The 21,439-nt window shown below is 37.0% G+C and overlaps 1 protein-coding gene across 10 annotated transcripts; it reads right to left on the reverse strand.

The window, feature by feature from the left end:
- Positions 1,251-20,554, reverse strand: LOC109724517 (pentatricopeptide repeat-containing protein At3g53360, mitochondrial). 10 transcript variants are annotated; one of them, XM_020253376.1, is made up of 5 exons: positions 20,325-20,554; positions 13,903-16,126; positions 13,461-13,616; positions 2,122-2,162; positions 1,251-1,596 (listed from the first exon to the last, which is right to left on the reverse strand). In XM_020253376.1, exons 2-3 carry the CDS (start codon positions 16,057-16,059, stop codon positions 13,584-13,586), a joined length of 2,190 nt encoding a protein of 729 aa, XP_020108965.1. In that variant the 5' UTR covers positions 16,060-16,126; positions 20,325-20,554; the 3' UTR covers positions 1,251-1,596; positions 2,122-2,162; positions 13,461-13,583. The 10 variants fall into 10 exon arrangements, with proteins under 10 accessions (XP_020108965.1, XP_020108964.1, XP_020108958.1 ...); XM_020253375.1 differs by having other exon boundaries at positions 13,737-16,126; XM_020253369.1 differs by having other exon boundaries at positions 13,461-16,156; positions 20,326-20,554.

A 21,439-nucleotide genomic window follows, 5' to 3' on the forward strand; every position in this document is an offset into this window, starting at 1 on the left:
GAATTCAAAATTTAAATTTGAATTTAAGATTTGATTTCAATTTTAAATTTGAATTTAAACTTCGAATTCAAATTCACATTTTGAATTTGAAATTTCAAATCGAAGTTTGAAATTAAATTAGAATTTAGAATTCCAAATGTGAATTTGAATTTAAAATTAAAATTTTAAAATTAAATACAAAATCAGAATTTGAATTCCAATTTAAATTTGAATCCAAAATCAAAATTTAAATTTAAAATTTAAATATTAAATTATTTTTTTTTTTGAATTTATAAATTTAATAGATTAATTACACCATTGGTCCTCAACCTTTACACCGTTTTTCAATTTGGTCCCCAATCTTTTTTTTTTTTGCAATCCGCTGACACAGCACCATCGTGGCGCTGACATGGCACCTCCGTGGCGCTGACGTGGCATTTCTCGTCAATTTTAACAGTTATCTAACGGCAGAGACTTAATTGAAATGAAATTAAAAAAGGGACTTGATTGTAAAAAAAAAAAAGTGGGGGACCAAATTAGAAAACGGTGTAAAAGTTAGGGACCATTAGTGTAATTAACCCCTAAATTTGTATGTAAAATAATCTTTTGTTCAATAGATCTCTTTTATATTCTAATTGACATTTGAAAAAGAGAAATGCTACCGGTGCATTCAAAAGTAAGTGTAATTAAATTTTTTTAGCCATTTGACGAGACTAATTTGAAAATATTATGATGATCACTACAAGATAACAAAATTTATCGCCACATGCTGTCCCAATAGATCCCGCCGACGAATGAATCAGTGATGAGATATGAATTTTGCCACTTTAAATATAACTTTCATTTGGTGGCAACACCTTGTTGCCACCAATTGTCAGGATTTGATAGCAACTAATTTTTGTCACCAACGTTGGTGACAAATATTTGTTGCCACTAAAGGTGACAATTAATGGCAAATATTTGTCGCCACTAAATACATCATTCAATAGCAAATATTTATCGCCACTAAATGTGTTTTATTTGATGGCAAGTGCTTTCATGAAATGTGTTCATTTGGTGGCAAATACATGTCGCCAATGAATGTAATATTTGGTGGCAAATATTTATCGCTACTAAATATGACAATTGGTGGCAAATATTTATATCACCACTAAATGTGGCATTTGGTGGCGACAAATTATATTCACATCTGATAGTATTATTTATTGCCACTAAATGTTTATACACAAATATACAATAGCAAGATAACAAAAATCACAAACAAAATAACATTAAAATCAAACTCCAACGTAATAAATCAGCTCAAAATAATATCATACATTAGTTTCTCCAACAATATTAATGAAAATAAAAAAATAAAATAATAATCCATCAAAGTTGCCAACTCAGAATATAAGTTCAATTTTGAGAAAAAAATTAAAACTATTAGTCAATGGAATAAAGACTCCATTACAGAAACACTACCCCAGCAGTTGAGTTGCAATGCAAGTTTGTAGTGAAAATGTGGTGAATCATTAGTTGATTTCTAAAACATGCTTGATTGTGGGCAATGATACACTATGGTTTAGGAATGTATATGCTTGTTGTGGTGTTTGGAGATGGTTCCACCATGGTTGGCTGCATATTGCAAACAAAGTAATATCATTATGCAATCTACAAGCTATAGTAGTTGGCTAATAAAAGGGTGCATTGTAAAAATTATGACCAGTTTCTTGAACCAATATATGGATAACTACCATTAACCATTTTAAATGAGGGGCATGCTTACAGCCAAAAATTTGCAGGTTGAAGCCTGCTGAAACAAACCAGTACATAAAGGTAAAATGGTGAGCCAAACATTGTTCAATCAGGTCAAATTTTCTTATCTGAATGGAAATTGCCACTCCAAATAGAACTAAATCATAGAATTTTATGTCCCGGGGATTATAATAGAAATTAGAAAAGTAAAAACTTTCTAAGATATAATCATGAGGATGAGAAACAAGGGATACAATAACATAATAAAAGAACAGTGCTTAATGGAAGTGAAATGTAATAATCATTGACCTAAGCAGAAAAAATGTGAGGAAAATTTGTTACACTTAGTTGATTTTTCCAAGGGTATGTGTTGTTGAGAGTTCACAAAAAAAGTAAAAAACTTACCACAATATTATGCCCATCATTTGTAATAACAGATATAGTCTCTGCATGCAAAAAGAAGATTGATCGATATAAGTAATGCTCCTCGAGCATTACATATGCTTAGTTTTGAAACTAAGCATATGTAATGCTCCTCGATCGGTAGTTAGTTGGTTACAATAGAAGAAGTAAAACAAACCATACTTTCAAGATGGTTACAAGTTGAAGACTTTCACTTAAATAACTACTCTGTCATTAAGAATTATAACTTTGAATATATATAAATAACCTATAAAAGCAACAAAAAAATATATAGTTATAACACTTATGGAGCACTTGGAAGTTCCTCCAGCAAGGAGTGATGTTGTAAATCTAGTCTAGTTTTTCAGTTTTTCTTAAGCTCACAAAGTTAAAAACCAAATGCAAAACTTTTTTTTTGAGAGGAAGATTGCAAAACTTAATTAAAGGAAAGAAATACTATTTCTCTTGTTCAGTTTATTTGATAGATGAAGAGTGGAATCAAATATTTAGAATTAGAATTTTATTTAGAAGTTTGTTCAACATATCATATCTGGCCTTTGTAAGTCATTTTCTTTAAGAATTAGATAAATCACACTACAGTTTAAGTGTTTAACAACGAATGGTGAAATCCACCCGCAATGACAAGTACTAATTTCAAATACAAACCAGCTTATCTTACTAACTAATTAACTACACAGAACAAATATGCAAGAAAAAAACTAGCAGGCAAAATTAACAAAAACATGAAGGACCAAAGCACAGAAGGAAGAGAAAAATATATGAAAACAAACTTGATCAAAATGATAACAAAACTAACAGATTTAAACAATCTCATGTAGAACTACATGTAGAGCACCTATCAATGACTCACTGCATTATCTAGGCACATAGAAAGGTAATTCTGAATAGATCATAGGAAATTAATTAAAGCACCAATGCACCACTGCATTATCTAATAGACACGGCAATGAGTTGCATCTCTTGGAGTTGGTACCGAATAATGAGAGCTTGAAGCCTTTTTATGGGGTCTCGTAGTAGGAATCAATGAGAGATTTCCTTGGAATCTCATGTATTCACTATTCATTTCCTGACCCTGCTGTAGATAGAAAATCTCTCTTTCTCTCTATTACATATGTCTCGAATTCTAGTACCGCAAGGTTTTCTAATCCTATTCTGTTTTGATTATCCCATTAAGTTAAGTTTAGATTATGCCTAATTTTATTGAGATATTCCTAATCTTAGTTGGTTTGTATTCCTAGTTGTATTAAGATTTAGCCATTATTATAAATATATTCTTTATTCCATTGGTTTAGTGCGGAAGATGAGAGAGAGAATATGGATGTATTTTTAGGATTAGGATTTTGTGAGAGAGGCATATTTTGTACACCACTTTGATTATAATGAAGATCTCCACTCCGTCTTCGCCGATGGCCGAACCACATAAATATTGTGTGCTTTATTTTTCTTCTCTCTTTCTCGGATCTCTTTTGGTATTTTCTCACCGGACGAACTAGATCTTCTCGGTTTTAGTTCTAACAAACTGGTATCAGAGCCTTTCTATTCCCTTTGAGGATTAAGATGATGACGAAGTTCGAGATTCAAAAATTTGACAGGACCAATAGTTTCGCATTATGACAAGTCAAAAAGCGTGCTATATATTGACGCAGCATGGATTGCAGAAGGCACTGTTGGGAAAAGAAAAGATGCCCGATTCTTTGACGGCGGAGCAGAAGGAGGAGATTGATGACAAAGCTCTTATGGCAATACAATTATGTTTATCCGATGAGGTATTGCGCGAGGTTTTGGATGGAAAGACCGCTGCAGGGCTTTGGCTTAAATTGGAGTCTCTCTACATGACGAAGTCTCTCACTTGTACGGACGTATGGCTAAATTAGAGTCGCCGCGCGGATTGTTCACCGTACGGAACATGCATAGCTTGGCGTACGGAACATGCATAGCTTGGCTTAATTAGAGCATGGCTTCTAATTAGTCGCAGCTCCTAACCGTACGGACCAACAAGCAAGTAGAAATAATTAGCACATGGCATCTAATTTTGGTCACTTGCGGCTTCATTAACATGACCAGCATATATATAGGATGTGGCTTCAAATTAGAGTCTAATTGGAACTCTACTCTAATTGGATTTCTAAACACAAATCTAATCTAATTAAATTTTGAATTAGATTCCGACTCATAATCCATATATGCCAAATTAAATCTAAATTATATCCAATCCGAATTAGATTAGGATTTAACTCCAATTTAGGTAACTACAAATCAAACCAAATTTAACAATCTCCACCTTGGTTTAATTTGTAGTTTAGCCGCTGCTTTGTCGAGGTCGCCACAAAACTCCACCTTGAATTTAATTTGCCTTAATGCTCCTTAACGTTCCGTGTTCCGTCTTCTCCAAATGCCCTATAGGGCCTCAAGTGCTGCCAATTGCTACTAAGTCCAAAGAATGCTTGAACTTGGCAATAGTAAGAGACTTAGTAAACATATCCGCCGGATTGTCCTCAGTACTAATTTTCTTAACAATCATCATGCGTTTCCCAATCACATTCCGAACAAAGTGAAACTTTATATCGATGTGCTTTATCCTCTCATGAAACTTTTGATCTTTCGACAAATGAATAGCACTTTGATTGTCTGAATAGACAATCATTGGATCCCAACAAGAAGTAAGCTCTCCAAATAAGCCTCTTAGCCACATAGCTTCCTTTACACCCTCTGTAATAGCAATATATTCCACTTCCGTCGTAGACAAGGCGACAATAGGTTGTAGTGAAGCTTTCCAACTAACTGCACATCCATCAATAGAGAATACATAACCTGAAAGTGATCTCCTCCTGTCCAAATCACCTACAAAATCCGAATCAACAAATCCAACCACACCATCCTTACACCTCCCAAACTCCAAACAAGTGCTAGTGTTACCTCGTAAGTATTTCAGAATCCACTTAATAGCCTGCCAATGAGCCTTACCAGGATTGGTCATATATCTGCTAACCATGCTCACTGCGTAAGAGATGTCCGACCGTGTGCAAACTATGGCGTACATGATGCTCCCGACAGCACTAGAATAGGGAACATGTGTAACGACCCAGTCCACTAGCAACAATAACTCGTTGGGCCCAACCATCGGCCCAAAATGCTTAAGCTCAGTTATTATTACTAGTGTCTAAGTCTCTTATATACCCAATTACAATCCCTATTCCTATCCGATGTGGGATTATTGGGGTGTGACAGACTCCCCCCGTTAAGGCCCTGACGTCCACGTCAGTCCAATCACACACACAGCCCAAGATCACCAGGCGATATGAGACTCGTCTCACTAGCCTTGTCATCCAGACCTTGGCATAGCCGGTCATCGGGTCATACAGACTCCGGCATAGCCTATCACCTTGTCTTTTAGACCTTGGCTCAGCCGAGACTCGTTACACATTTCCGGCTGGTGAACTAGCTCTGATACCAAATGTAACGACCCAGCCCACTAGCAACAAAAACTCATTGGGCCCAACCATCGGCCCAAAATGCTTAAGCTCAGTTATTATTACTAGTGTCTAAGTCTCTTATATACCCAATCACATCCCTATTCCTATCCGATGTGAGATTATTGGGGTGTGACAACATGTGACATGTACTCCCGCTCATCATCGGACTGCGGTGATAGCTCGGCGGAAAGTCTGAAATGCGCCGCAAAATAAGTGCTCATAGATTTTGCGTCTGTCATTCCGAAACGCTTTAAAATCTTCTCTATATATTTCTCCTGTGTAAAATACAGTAGTCCTGACTTGTTGTCCCTTTTAATTTTCATATCAAGAATTTTCTTAGCAGCACCTAGATCTTTCATCTCAAACTCACCCTTAAGTAAAGCCTTCAATTTATTTATCTCCACTATGTTACTGGAAGCAATTAACATATCATCGACATAAAGCAACAAATATATGAAAGATCCCTTATCAAGCTTTCTGAAGTACACGCAACTGTCACGTTTGCTTCTGGAATATCCATGACCTGTCATGAAGGAGTCGAACCGCTTGTACCATTGTCGAAGAGACTGTCTTAAGCCATAAAGCGATTTCTTTAACAGACAAACCTGGTCCTCCTTCCCTTCAACAATGAATCTCTCCGACTATTTCATATAAATTTGCTCCTCAAGTTCTCCATGCAGAAAAGCTGTCTTAACATCAAGCTGCTCAAGATACAAGTCATTCATGGCTACTAACGATAAAAGAACACGAATAAAAGTATGCTTCACAACGGGTGAGAAAATATCATTAAAGTCAACACCTTCTACCTGACTATAGCCCCTAGCAGCTAAACGAGTTTTATACCTTGTATCTTTTACGCCGGAGATTCTGTCCTTTTTCTTGAAGACTCACTTGCAGCCAACAATTTTCTTACCTGTAGGCGGTTTTACCAACTCCCATGTGTGATTCTTATGGAGCGACTCCATCTCCTCATTCATCGCCATCAACCACTCTACAGAACTGGCACCAGAAATAGCCTGATTATATGTGGAAGGTTTACCTTCTTCTTTTGTATCTTGTGCCACTGAAAGAGCGTAAGCAACTATTTCTTCATAATCGTATCTCTGCGGTGGTTTGATCTGTTCCCTTACTTTGCCTGTAACAATGCTCTGCCTCTCAACTTGTGTCTGCCGACTGAACTTGTTCTGACTGAGAAGAATCCTGCGACTGAACTATACCATCGGTCTCTCGCTCCACCTTTTTGCTAGCACTCGGGGTCTCATCAAAAGAATTACGGTTAGGATATAACATAGCAGATTCATCAAATGTGACATCCATACTAATAATTAATTTAGACGATTCAGGACACCACAATCTATATCCCTTAACCCCCGATGCATAACTAATGAAAATGCACTTTTTAGCCCTAGGTTCTAACTTGCCTTCATTGATATGAACATAAGCATGACAACCAAATATTCGCAAATTAAAATAATCAGAAGGGCTACCAGACCATACTTCCTCCAAAGTTTTGCAATCAAGTGCTGAATGTGGAAATCGATTTACCAAATAGCATGCCGTAGAGATCGCCTCTGCCGAGAAACTCTTCGCTAAGCCAGCATTAGAGAGCATACAACGGACCCTCTCCAAAAAAGTTCTATTTATCCGTTCGGCCACCCCGTTCTGTTATGGAGTATGCCTAACGGTTTTATGTCTAACGATCGATTCCTTCTTGCAGAATTCTTCAAACTCTGATGAACAGAATTCCAAACCATTGTCGGTCCTTAATCTCTTGATATTCTTTTCAGTTTGCTTCTCAATCATGACCTTCCACTGCTTGAAATAATTGAACACCTCATCCTTACTTTTTAGAAAAAACGCCCACACTTTACGAGAATAGTCGTCAATAAAAGTCAACATATATCTAGCACCACCCATGAGTAGGAGTACGAGAGGGCCCTCAAAGATCAGAATGAATATAGTCCAGAGTACCTTTCCAAATTAAATCTAAATTATATCCAATCCCAATTAAATTATGATTTAACTCCAATTTAGGTAACTACAAATCAAACCAAATTTAACACTCTCTCTAGTTCTCTCAGGTTAAAAATCTCTGTCTCTCCAAAGAAAAAATATCTCATAGAAGGCCTTAATTAATAATGGCTCTACAAATTAAATGCACAAAAAGCTATAGTTAATGCAGATATATTTCCTTCAAGAATGAAAACCTACGCAAGGCCATAAATACAAGATTAGACAACATAAATTTTTTTCCAGTGAAAATCTTGTATATATATATATATATATATAGAGTGAGGCTACTATGCTATCGGAAGCACAGAGCCTTCCGTGCTTCCAGCTCGTTTTCGATGTTGCGACTTTCGAATCGTCGATCGGCTCCGTTAAACTTGATCTAGAGTATTTGGAGTACCTAGAAAATAAATTTTATTATTTTTCGATATTATTTGCCTAGTGATCGAATGAGCTCAAAATCAATAAATTTCAATGGCCGTAGTGAACCGTTTGCAAGTTTAACAGTGTAGAAATATCCAAATCACGTGAAATTTTGATAGAAAATTCTTTATACTATATAAAACAAGATCATATCTTTGATTTAAAATTTTATATGTCATATTATTATATTTTGTAGATTTTTATTTTAACCGTTGATTTTGAGCCTTCGTTCACTAGGCAATGATATCGTAAAATCATTAAATTTATTTTCTAGATACTTCAAATATCTAGATCAAATTTAACCGAGCCGATCGACGATTCGAAAGTCGCAACATCGAAACGCAGCTGGAAGCACGGAAGGCTGCGTGCTTCCGATAGCATAGTAGTAACTTCTTATATATATATATATATATATATATATATATATAGGGTAAATTGCATTGTTACCCCCTGAACTTTTCGTGAAGTTTCACTTTACTCACCAAACTTCTAAAATGGACATCTAACACCCTAAACTCTAATATTTCGTTTATGTTACCCCTTTCGTTAGTTTTCTGTCAAGCTCCGTTAACCGGAAACTGACGGAAGGGGCAAAACGAATGGAATATTAGATTTAAGGGTGTTAAATATCTATTTTAGGAGTTTGGGGAGTTAAGTGAAACTCGCCAAAAATTCAAGAGGTAGTAGTGCAATTTACCCCATAGGACTCTTGACTATAAATTATTTTATTATAATATGTTACTTATGGATTGACTACTGACCCTCAAGTTAGTGATCATACTTGATTTTGAATTTATATATATTTTTTATCCTAAAATAAATTATACCATAATTTATTCTACATTTTATTGTAATAAAATAAAATCGAAAGAAATGAATTAGAGTGGCTTAAAGATAAGAAAAGTGCGATACTAACTACGTACGATACTCGAACATTCTACTGTCCTGGTGTACTCGTTAATATGGTTGATTTACAATAGGTGTCCTCACTCGAATATAGAGATTTTAATTCTCAGCTAATTTTCTGTAGTACTCGTTTGTCCCTTTTATTTTTAGAAGTATTATTCTAAAAAATACACTTATTTCCTATAAAATTATGCAATGTAATTTTATTGTTGCCTAAAATAAGAAAGTATGATAAATTATGGTATGATTTATTTTAGGATAAAAAATATATATAAATTCAAAATCAAGAATGATCACTAACTTGAGGTTTAGTAGTAAATTCATAAGTAACATATTATAATAAAATAATTTATAGTTGGGGAAAATTGTATTGTTACCTCCTGAACTTTTGGCGAGTTTCACTTAACCCCCCAAACTCCTAAAATAGACATCTAACACCCTAAACTCTAATATTTCATTCGTTTTGCCCTTTCCGTCAGTTTCCGGTTAATGGAACTTGACGGAAAACTGACGGAAGGGGTAACATGAACGAAATATTAGAGTTTAGATGTAGTGTTCCTGAGCTTTGGATAGGATTGGCTTCAGTATTAGTGACTGGTCGACATCTTTGGAGAGGGTCGGACTGAGTCGGAGTCAATTCTGCACAAATTGGATGCAGAATTGGACTCGACGCACTCAAATAAGCAAAACTGGAGTTTTGCCAGATTCGGGCACCCAGAACATTTTTAGGGTCACCCAGAAACGAGTGTTGAATTTAACTGAAACTGGAAGCCAATTCGGATCCCATGTTTCGGGCGCCCAGTTGTGGGTCCGGAAATTTCACCTCGTGAATATCGCTTGCTTCGACGCGTGGCAGGGCGGTAGGTGAGTTCCGCCGGTGCCATTTACAGGCACAGCACACCGCGAGCGGAGAGTCCGAGGAGCCCGTTTTGTGCAGTCTGGATGTTCTGGTCGCCCAGAACATGTTTCCGGGCGCCCAGAAATGCCCGTTTCTGCAGGGACACTGGATTGCAGCAGTTTCTCTTAGGGCTTATTTTATCCCTCCAGCAGCCTATAAATACCTGGTGAACGCCCCTTTGCTACTCTTTTCTTCCCTTCTTCACAGAGAAACTCCTTTTAGCATCTCAAACCTCGGATTTGCCTCAAATTGCATCAAATTTCCATTGATCCAGCTTGATGGAGTGCTGATTCTGCAGTTCTTCAACGTCGACCTCCAGTGTTTTGGCTCGTGCGCGACGTAGGAAGGTCGGATTTCGACGAAACTTGGTTTGCTGGATTCTAGACTTCCAGAGGAATCCACGAAGTCCTGAATTGCAGATTTTGGTTGAGGTTAGCTTGGTCGAACTGAGGTTTTTCTGGACTGCTGTTGACATTGAGCTGAAAATTGGATTTTTGAGCTTTTCTTGATGCTAACTTTGTAGGCAGTGGGATTTTAGACCTGAGATTGATCACCCCTCAGTATTTGCTGGATTTGAAACTGTCCTCACCTGATTTGGAGATCATTAGGTGAGTTTTGACATTGGAGTTGAGATGAATTAGCTTAAGTGCTGAAATTTTGGCTAATTGATAGTTTTGTTGGATTTTTGGGTGAATTGTGATGTCCAGATCTTGAGGAGCTTGATTGCTGGTTTGGAGGTGTTTCCAGCAGTGTTACTAGAGATCCGAGACCATCTTGCTACCAGGAATTGCATTAGAGGTGGGTGTATCATCGGTTTTGCTCCTAAGTGCATGTTTAGTCGACGTGTATAGTTCGATTTTGTATATCATGCTTTAATTCATCGATTAGCATTTTGGATGTAATATGAATATGAAAGCATGCTGAAATGAATGGTTATATTATACATGTTGGACTGAAAATTTGACTTAGGAGAAAACCTGCGTTTTGACCCGTCATATGCTTAAACTACCAGATTTAGCTCTAGGAGCCGTGAATCGATTGTATCGTTGCAGTGTCAGTGCGATGGATACCTGGGGTAGTTTAGTAGGCATTTATACTCGTGCTGGGATGCCGAGTTTATTTTTCAGCAGAGTTTAGGCTGTTTCGGGTCGTTGGGTGCCGTTTGGGTTAGCGGTGGACCCAGATTCTTGTTTTGGTCACAGATTGTGCCGAGGGCACGTGGGTTTGGTTGTAGACCTGTTTTGACCCTGTTCACTTGACTTTGGCTAGTTGGAGCCTGTTTGAGCTCGACAGAGACACGCTGCATACTCGATTGGGTAGCGCCCACGAGTGCCACTCCGGAGTCAGGCGTTGTGCTTTCGCGTTGGTGTCGCTCATGCCAGTTGGACTTGCTCTCCACGGACCAGTTAGTGTGGATAGAGCACGATAGTCGCAACGGGGCAGGGACGGGTGTATTCACAGTCCCGGGGACGGGTATGCTTACAGTCCCGATTGGATTGGGTCAGATTGGACTTTTCCTACAGTTGGTTAGTGTAGAGCACGATAGTGTAGTGTTTGATAGCGGTAGACTTTATTTCCGCATTTTCTACTATTCTTGCTCCCTTCTGTAGACTTAGTGGGTGGACCGATGTTGTTTTGGGCGGTACCCACTGAGGACTACTTGTTTTTACAGTAGTTCTCACGCCCTGTTGTTACTTTATCTTTTGCAGAGCCATCGTCTTCGGCTGCTGCTACTGCTGATCAGGATCGAGGCAAGGGCGTCGCGAGTTAGAGCCCTACCCTACGAGCCGAGCTAGAGGTGCCCTACTGCAGGTAGTAGTTTGTTTGAGTTCATGTACTTACCTACCTTTAACTCGCCAGTGCGAGTAATTTTTGTATCTTGGATTTTGGTATATGTACATGGAACTCGGTTTGGTTTTCTTCTGTTTCTTCTAGCAGCTCTATACTACTGTTTGTAGTATTGTATGATTTACAGGTACAGTTATCGCTTCGTATACAGGGAAAATTCCTTTGTATACGGCGGATTTGTCGGCGCGCCCGGGGAACGTGTAATCCGGGGCGTGACAGATTAGAGTGTCAGATGTCCATTTTAGGAGTTCGAGGGATAAAGTGAAACTTCGTCAAAAGTTCATGGGGTAACAATGCAATTTACCCTATATATATACATACATATACAATACACACTCTTAACCAATACGCAACAGGGTTTTGATACCCAAACTCGGTACCGGTACACAATAGACAGATATGCGATTTTTGCAAATTTTGGCCTCCGAAGTCTATTTTCGCACTAATTAAGCTCCGAAGACGCTACGACGCTCACCAAACCCAGTCCAAGCTCTTAGAATAATATAAAATACTATTTCTCTCGTTGCAACCCGCAAGTTGCCGAAGTTCAATGTGCTATAGTTGACAATTCTATTGAATGCCACAATTTGGATGTTGATGATGAGTAAACTTCTAAAGGCATTGTCATTCTTTTTGGTCTGCAATTTTAGAAAGAAATAGATTAGAAGAAAGAGTAAATATATTGACTGTAGTTCCATATGGCGAGTCTTTTCCCGATCTTGAGATTCTACCTCTCATAGTGTTCCATAATTTATTTCAGGAAGAAGATTGCTTTGCAAAAACTGATGAGCATTCACTCTACAACAAATGGACAATACAGATCTTCACTTCTACAACTTATGTACAATACTTTGGCGAGTTATGTGAGTAATCTAGTTTCTTTAATTATAGCGGTGATGTTATGTGGCTTTAACATCATAGACTTGATTTTGGTACATACAAATGAATAACTTACCCAGGCAATAATTTTTGTTGTCATCTATGATATGTTATCTGCAAAATGCAAAATAATTAAAATTGATCTGTATACAAATACTTTAGCCTCTCTACAGCACAGAGGCTGTTTTTGGAATGTGAATCAACGGGGGCTTGATCTTTTTTTTTTTTGAGAATAACGGGGGCTTGATCTTAAGAAAGAAACAAAGTGAGGGCTGAAAAGGACTTAATGGATTGTCTCTCAAGCTGTCACATAATTCTTGGGACTGCTGCAGACGACAATTTCCTGTTTAAGAAAAATGGAACTATTAGGTCTATCTGCTGAATAGAAGGAAGTGGAATTTGCAGCAATGGGGCGAGTCTCATGCACTGGATTACCCCTTGCTAAGCTGCACAATCAATAGTTGGACGTCAAAGTCATGCATCAACCCCAAACCAAGAAGCAAAAGAAAATTCTCTCTCAAAGATAAACACCTTGCATAAGCTACGAATACCACTAAGCATTACAAGAAAAAAAAAAAGAAAGTAATTTCAAATTAACCTATGGCTTAAAAAAAGAAATCTCTAAGGACTATTTGTTGGAAAATAAGATAGCAATTTCATTTTGTCAAATCTTTACTAAAGTAATATTTGAACCTATATGAAAAAGATAGAAGATAAAGATGGAAAGTAAATGACTTTAGTATTTATGATCAGCTACTTTCTGTCAATCTATACATCTTGTATTAAATAAAGTACAGAAAGTCAGGCACTTGAACATCAGAGAATAAAATAACATCAGATAATAAAGTAAGAAGGAAATGAAGAGCATCAGTAGCAATGTTAACCTTCTCACGAATGCACCAGTGGATCATGTGCACTTCAGGAGGTACCGGTCAAGGTAAATATCTCCTAAGAATGCAAATAATATGTTAATTCTCTTGAACCAACTTCAGTCGAAAACCTCCACTTCACAATAAGATGTCAATAGATGGCCAGAAACACTGAAAGGCACCCAGTATTTTCTCTAGTTAGTATCTTCAACATAGTATTAGAACAGCCATTCAACAAGACTTGGTTCGTGCAGCAAACTTAACCATATTCGGCTAAAATCTAGTCATTACTAATTCATTGACAGGAAGATTTGATACTTTCTTTGCAATATGATAGTTTCGGAACATAGCCAACTTCAGTCATTCCTATCCCTAATAATTCCAGCATAGTATATACATTCTCAGATTCTGGTTGTGATCTGTCTTCTACTATAAAAACCCTAAGCTCTCCATTTACCTTAATCCAGCTTTTTCCAGGAAACTTCCTCACACCGCTACTTTTCATCAGTTTTTTTAGCATCGCAAATTCATCCCAATGGCCAGAGGAAGCATAAATACTGCACAACAAGACATAAGCTGCTGAATCGGAAGGGTCTATTTTTAAAATGGCTTCTGCTGCTCTCTTTCCAATCTCAACATTATTACGCACCCTGCATGCAGCTAACAGAGTTTTCCACATAACAATATCAGGTTCAAATGGCATTTGATCAATGAATTTTGCAGCCTCATCCAACCTCCCAGCACGGGCAAGCAAATCAATAACACATGAAGAATGCTCTTTTGTAGGAACAATACCATATTCATGTTCCATAATATTGTAGTAATAAAGGCCTTCATTTACAAATCCAACACGGCTACAAGCTGTGAGAACCCCAACTAAGGTTACATGATTAGGGTTAATGCCCAAGCTTCGCATAAGTGCAAACAACTCAAGAGATTCCTTTACATAGCCAAATTGAGCATATCCAACAATCAAACTGCTCCACGAAAATACATCACGGTTATTGCCCATCATTTCAAACAGTTTTCTGGCATCATCTAAGCTTCCGCATTTTGCATAAGCATCGATTAAACCGTTCCTCACCATTATGTCTGTCTCTAATCCAACTTTAAATGAATATGCATGAATATGTTTCCCTATGTCGAAGGAGGCTAAGTCAGCACAAGCACTCAATATTGTATTTAAGGTGATGTGGTCCAAATCCTTCATGGAGCTGCGCATACATTTGAACAACTGAAAAGCCTCTTCTAATTGTCGGTGCTGTACACATGCTGTTAGAATACTATTCCAAGAAATAAGATCATGAGCTTTTATTTCTTCGAAGAGATTCAGTGCAGTAAAAATATCAGAACACCTCGTATACATGGAAAGTAGAGCGTTGCAGACGGAAACATCTGCATCCAAGCCCACCTTTAGAAGGTAAGAGTGGACCAACTGACCCTGATACAAAGAAGAGTAGTCTGAACATGCACACAGCAAGCACCGAACAGTAATATCATCAGGCTTCAAGCCTAGCCATCTCATCTCCAAAAACAATACAATTGCTTCGTCAACAAGACCTGCATTAGAATAAGCACCTATTATGGAATTCCACGAGACTAAATCTGGCATATCAATCTGATAAAATGCTTTCTTTGCAGAATACAAATTTCTACATCTCGCATACATGTCACTCAAGGAACATCCAGCAAATGCCTCAGTATCAAGCCTAAGCTTAAAACAGAGACCATGCAACTGCTGACCAAACTCCAATTGGTTTATATTGCCACAAGCACTGAATGCGCTACCAAAATGGAACTCATTTGGAGAGCAACCGCCGCTATTGATCATTTCCTTAAAGAGGTACAAAGAATTCAATTCACAACCCTGCTGAGCAAAACCCGCTATCATCGAGCCCCAAGAGATTAAATCCTTATCTGAAATCCTTTGGAATATAAGAGAAGCATCATCAATGCTATCAGCCCTGGAGTACATTGTCACTAGTGCATTTTGAACAATACGGTCAGACCCGTAACCTGATTTCACTGCATGGCCATGGAGCTGCCTCCCCAGCAGAAAATTCAATAGGCCCGCGCAGGTTCTCACCACACTCCCCAATGCAAATTGGTCGGGAGCTAATCCCGATCTTAGCATTCGAATATACAAGTCCACAGCCTCGTTCTCCCTACAGTTTTGGGAGAACCCAGAAATCATGGATGTCCAAGACACAATATTTATCTCAGGCATTTCTTCGAACAGTTTGCGGGCTTCTTCCATGAAGCCGCATTTGCCATACATGTTGAGGATGTGGTTGCTCAGGACAATATCAGGACGCATACTAGAGGCAGAGAGGTGGCGGTGAACAAGGCGGCCATGGTGAATGGATTTGAGCTGGGAGCAGGCAAGGAAGAGATGGGCGTAGGTGCTGGGGAGGAGACGGAAGGTGGATCCTTGGGTTTGAAGGGAGTTGAATGCTCGAAGAGCTTCATGAAAACGCTTCTGCTTACAGAGGCTGCTGAGAAGGTCATTGACTTGCTGTTGGATTTGGAAATGAGGGAAAAGTGATGGAGGGAGAGGGTGGCAGGAAGTGGTGGAGAAATATAGCCATGGGTGATTCTTGAATTTGGTTATCATGTCTTAAGAAGCTTCTCTTAAGATTGAGTTGTGTAATTCGAATCATTTCCACTGTTCTTTAAACTTGCTAAATATAGCCATCGGCAGCGACCAAGCCGGGATTCAATCACAAGGGCGCCAAAATATATACAAACAAAAATTTTAGCAGATAAATAAGAAGAGTAAAGCTGGATGCTAAAAAGATATGTTAAGTCTATGATAACATAAGTCGAGCATGACATTTAATGGTTTCCTCTATTTTCTGAAGTAGAAAATTAACGACGACAGGGCAAAGGACATAGCACTTGATAAAAATTGTAGGAATTAAAGAGATTCAGATGTAAGATATATATATCACATACCCCATTTGTTAAACATCTGCAATTTGCTAACTTTTAGGGGGTCTCTGCTGGTTAAGGGAACAGCATGCACAAGTGATTGAAAAAACAGCTGGAAATATATGTGGTGACTGTAAAAGTACTAGCTTCAACCTCATAATCTGAAGATTACATAGAGAATTTGGAATCAGCTGCCTAGACAAATGTGAATGTTCAAGTACTGTAAAGATGAAGAATTCTTTCTCATGTTTCTTCCTAGACAAATGTGAATGGCGAAGCCTCTCCATGTATAGTCTACTTTATCCAACAGATATTCTCGGATAATGAGGGTGTATGCATTTCTACATTTGAGGTAAGTTAATGATGTTGTTTTCATCAAGACTGAAAATATGGAAGTTTGTTTTGATGTTTGGTGTTTGGAGCCTGGGTGATATCTTAAGAGGAGAAATCAAACTCGAATAGATTTTACACTAAAAGGCTTGTGAAAAATGAGATAGGATATTAAGCTTCTGTCTTCTAATAGAGATTACAGTCCATATATTTTGTTAGATTGCATGACCAACATAAGGAAGAATAATCCTGTGTAAGGTGCAACTTGAACGGGTTGAGTCGAGTTGAAGGCTAAGTGACAACTCTATCTAACCAAATGCTACCTCGGGTTGTGCTTTGATCCTAACAAAAAAATCTTTTGGATTGCACTAAACTAGGGTCAAAACCAGGTTGGTTCTGGTCGGGCCAAATTATTTCAATTTCTTGGGTTCCAAATTAAAAATTTTATAGGGAGATGATTTGAAATGCAAGGGTTCAGTCATTCTCTAGAACCAGGATGAAAAAGAGTGGAATAGAATATCATATCCTTCTCTAGTATCATCGCCGTCTAAAAGGTTATTCTAATATATACGATTGTATGTGGTGTATATATAGAATGTATGTTGCTTAGCTTTTAGATTATTAATTTATCATTTTAGGTCGGTTGTTGTTGGGTTTGATTTAGATTTGTGTAGTACAGGTCAGGGTTTGATATCACCTACTTATGTAACACAAATTGAGGTTCGGTTGAGATTTTCATAATCACAAGGGAACTAATGTTCTGATGGGGAACCCAATGCTAATATTGATCAGGTTTGGTCGCTTTGTGCACCTTTCATACCTGGGGCCTTTTGGTTACTCATAAGAACATTATCAGTAATGACTATACTTTAGTTTTTCTTTCTGTCCAGTCATAAAACAAAAAAAATCAAGGAAAAATAACAATTCATTCTTGCTAGCCGACGCAATGTTTTTTAATAACAATCTGTGAAAACTAGGTTTGGAGATTGCTAAAAGAGGAAAACTTTTTAAGTTCAAGGTAAGCCAAATGTAGTAGCTTTCATATTTCATTTCCATTCTCTCTTCTTTGGAACCAGGATGTAAATCCTTCTTATGCTTGAACATGAAATATATAATTGCGTTTTGATTCTTATGCTTGAACATGAATAGCTCATAGGCATTTGTAAACCATGTATACATCTTTATTCCAGGGGCTTGCCATTCATCATCTAAAGCATAAAAAATATGTAAAAAAAAAAAAAAATGCACGTGCACACTTAAATTTTAAACTTTAGTCTCTGTTGTTGGGCGAGGGTGTTGTTGACAGTTTATCTAACCTCTATATGCAAAGGATTCTCTGTGACTTGCATAATATGTCTATACTATAGATAGTATAGTAGCCTAATTCTTAATATAATATATATATAATATAATATATATATATATATATATATATATATATATTTATTTATTTATTTATTTATTTATTTACTCTTCTTTTTTTTTTACTGTCGATGCTAGGTCTAATATCATATATATTGTCCACAAGACAATTCATTGGACAACAAACACAAAATAACAGTTCATGTAAGAGCTCTACTGGCACAACAGCTTAAACAAGGACTCCACAAACCATGTACACCACAAGCAAAGCTAATTAGGAAACCCTCTCAACTTCAAAAATATTTTTAATCACAAGGAATATAATTATTGATAGCATGTTGGAATCCATAGAAAATCCAAAGGACCTAAAACATAATCAGAGCAAACATGTCATCAGAGCAATGGAGATTTAGTACACTTCCCTATAGAAAGGTAAATGTCATCAGAGCAATGGAGATTCACAAGTAAAAACGTTCTTGAAACCTAAATAATCTCGCACAACTTAATCAATCAGTGTTAATGAAGCACAAAAGAGGCCTAAATTTCGGTTTCGAAACAAATTTAAAAGAGATGAGCATGTAGATGATCGAACATTGTCAGAAAACTGGATAATATCTCCCACAAATCGCAAGCGCATCCAAAAATTAACTCCTAAAACCCCCGATTACGAACACTTCGGCTTAATTGAGAAGCTATTCGAGATCAAATTACACTAACACTGCGAGATCAAAGCCAAAAATGAAAGAAAAATCAATAGCTCACCTCTCCTGATCGTGGAATCGTGTGTAGATCCAAGTGAGAAATCGCCCGGAGAAGGCGATTGAGTGCGAAATCTCCGAAAATCCCAATCTCTTGAAGCAGCTCGAGCTCGTGGTGGAGATCTAGAAGCTTCGATTTGAAAAAAAAAAAAAAAAAAAAGGAAAGGGAGAGAGATCGAGAGAGAGAGCTCGAAGCTCGCGGTGCGTGGAGAAGCTCCGATTTGAAAAAAAAAAAAAAAAAAGGAAAGGGGGGGAGAGAGAGAGAGAGAGAGAAAGAGAGATAGAGTAGAGATCAGATATCATTAATTAGTATATTCATATAGAGGTCCATGGCTTTTCAAACCCAATTGTTGGCCCAATTTATAAAATAAGCTAATAAAATAGGACCCATTATTATTTATACAATTAAAAATTATTACCACTATATCAGTGGTTTACTAAATGTTACAGAAAAAATAAAAAATGCTGGTATAATATAGTTTTAGCAGCAGTTAGCTTAACTGCTGGCTAAATAACTGCTGGAACAAACCTTATTTGTTGTAGTGTCTCCAAATAACGCGTAACGCTAGCTTAAGAAACTTGATCAAGCTTCCAGAACTTTCAAAAAGGGCAAAATATCATTCATGGGTCTCAACAATTACTCACTAATGGTGCAAACTTAGCGAAAAAATGCTTATAAATTACAAAATCAACAATTTTACTTGTTTAAAGCAGAATCTTTCCTTTCCTTAGTTTTCCATACAATCATATCTTTTGATCCAACAAATTTATTCATGCATGTTGAAGTACTAATTAATCTACTAATATCTAGCAATTCATGCAATCTGATTTGATGCCGAGTGTAAGAAGAAGATTGCATTAGAAAGGAATCATAGTATTCAAATCTCCTAATAAAAAATCTCCATTCCACACACAATCAAAAGTTGCATTATTCAACATATTGCCATACAAACTAAAGGACTCTAACTTTAATTCAAACAAGTTTATTACTTTTTTATTTTTTGGTCAAGAATAGCTCTTGCATATTCATTTAGTTGCATTGGAATTATTACAAAAAACACTAAAAACATTATGAGAAGTTAAGCAACATACTTTTGTCAAATTTTTACTTAAGCCAACATTTGGTTGCATTGGATATTTGTACGAGCAAAGAAAAGGCATGAACAATTTAACTCAAAAAAATATAGTATTCAAGTTATCCAAAATACAAAATTGTAATCTACTTTAGTAATTTTAATAAATCCTAATTATGTATTTTTTTAAAATAAAATTTAAAACACCAATGAAAGGACAAATTGGTGTTCATCATTACAAGAATAAAATGCACTTTATAGAAACTGAAACATATCCAATAATATANATCGCAAGCGCATCCAAAAATTAACTCCTATAACACCCGATTACGAACACTTCGGCTTAATTAAGAAGCTATTCGAGATCAAATTACACTAACACAGCGAGATCCAAGCCAAAAATGAAAGAAAAATCAATAGCTCACCTCTCCCGATCGTGGAATCGTGTGTAGATCCAAGTGAGAAATCGCCCGGAGAAGGCGATTGAGTGCGAAATCTCCAAAAATCCCAATCTCTTGAAGCGGCTCGAGCTCGTGGTGGAGATCTAGAAGCTTCGATTTGAAAAAAACAAAAAAAGGAAAGGGAGAGCGATCGAGAGAGAGCTCGAAGCTCGCGGTGCGTGGAGACGCTCCGATTTGAAAAAAAAAAAAGAAAAAGGAAAGGGGGAGAGAGAGAGAGAGAAAGAGAGATGGTGTAGAGCTCAGATATCATTAATTAGTATATGGGCTTTTTTTGCAAATAGCCCCTGACTAATTTTTTTTTTTAAATTGGCCCTATCAAAAATTTATTTGCAAAAATGGCCCTGGTCCCACCACGTCAGCGCCACGCGGGCGGGGCTGGGCCATGTGTTTAAGNTTTTTATAATAGAGAAATATCTCAATTTGAGGATATATACGGAAATTTTCGTAGTTTAATAAACACGAACGCTAAAAAATAGATAGTCTAGCATAATAATTATCACACAGGGTAATTCAAAATAAATGATCACAATGTACTTATAACTCTGCTAAACTCCCTATTTTTTAGCGTTCGTACAACTTGAAGACACGAAAATTTTATTGTCCTCGAGTTGAGGATATAATATATATCTCTCTCTCTCTCTCTTTCTCTCTCGATAATATGATAGCTATCATGGTTCGCGAATCACGATATTTCAAAAAGCGGCAATCTAGATGGGAAAATTGGCAATCTATTATAATAAGTTGGTTGTTGAGTGAGTTGAGATCTCCTGGTGATAGTAAGATTAACGTGTAGAGATTAAGTAAGTTACCATCTTTTAGATTATCGTAGTTCACGAACTATGATAATTATTATATCATCGGATAAAGAGAGAGAGAGAGAGAAATATATATATATATATATATATATATATATATATATATACTTTCTCTTTGCGGTCTAAGTTACTATCTTATCCCGTGCATGCATACGTACCCGCCGATTAGCCCGTCTACGTGCTCACCGCACTTTTAAAACTGCAACCAATCTGTTAATTTGTGGTTCAACCCACCCATAAAATAATAAATCATGTTATAGTACC

Source organism: Ananas comosus, linkage group 18 (assembly GCF_001540865.1).
Source record: "Ananas comosus cultivar F153 linkage group 18, ASM154086v1, whole genome shotgun sequence".
Classification (NCBI taxonomy): Eukaryota; Viridiplantae; Streptophyta; class Magnoliopsida; order Poales; family Bromeliaceae; genus Ananas; species Ananas comosus.

What these genes read in the sequence shown, in the direction of transcription:
- LOC109724517 (XM_020253369.1), bottom strand. Translation starts at nt 16,059, where the DNA reads ATGATAACCAAATTCAAGAATCACCCATGGCTATATTTCTCCACCACT.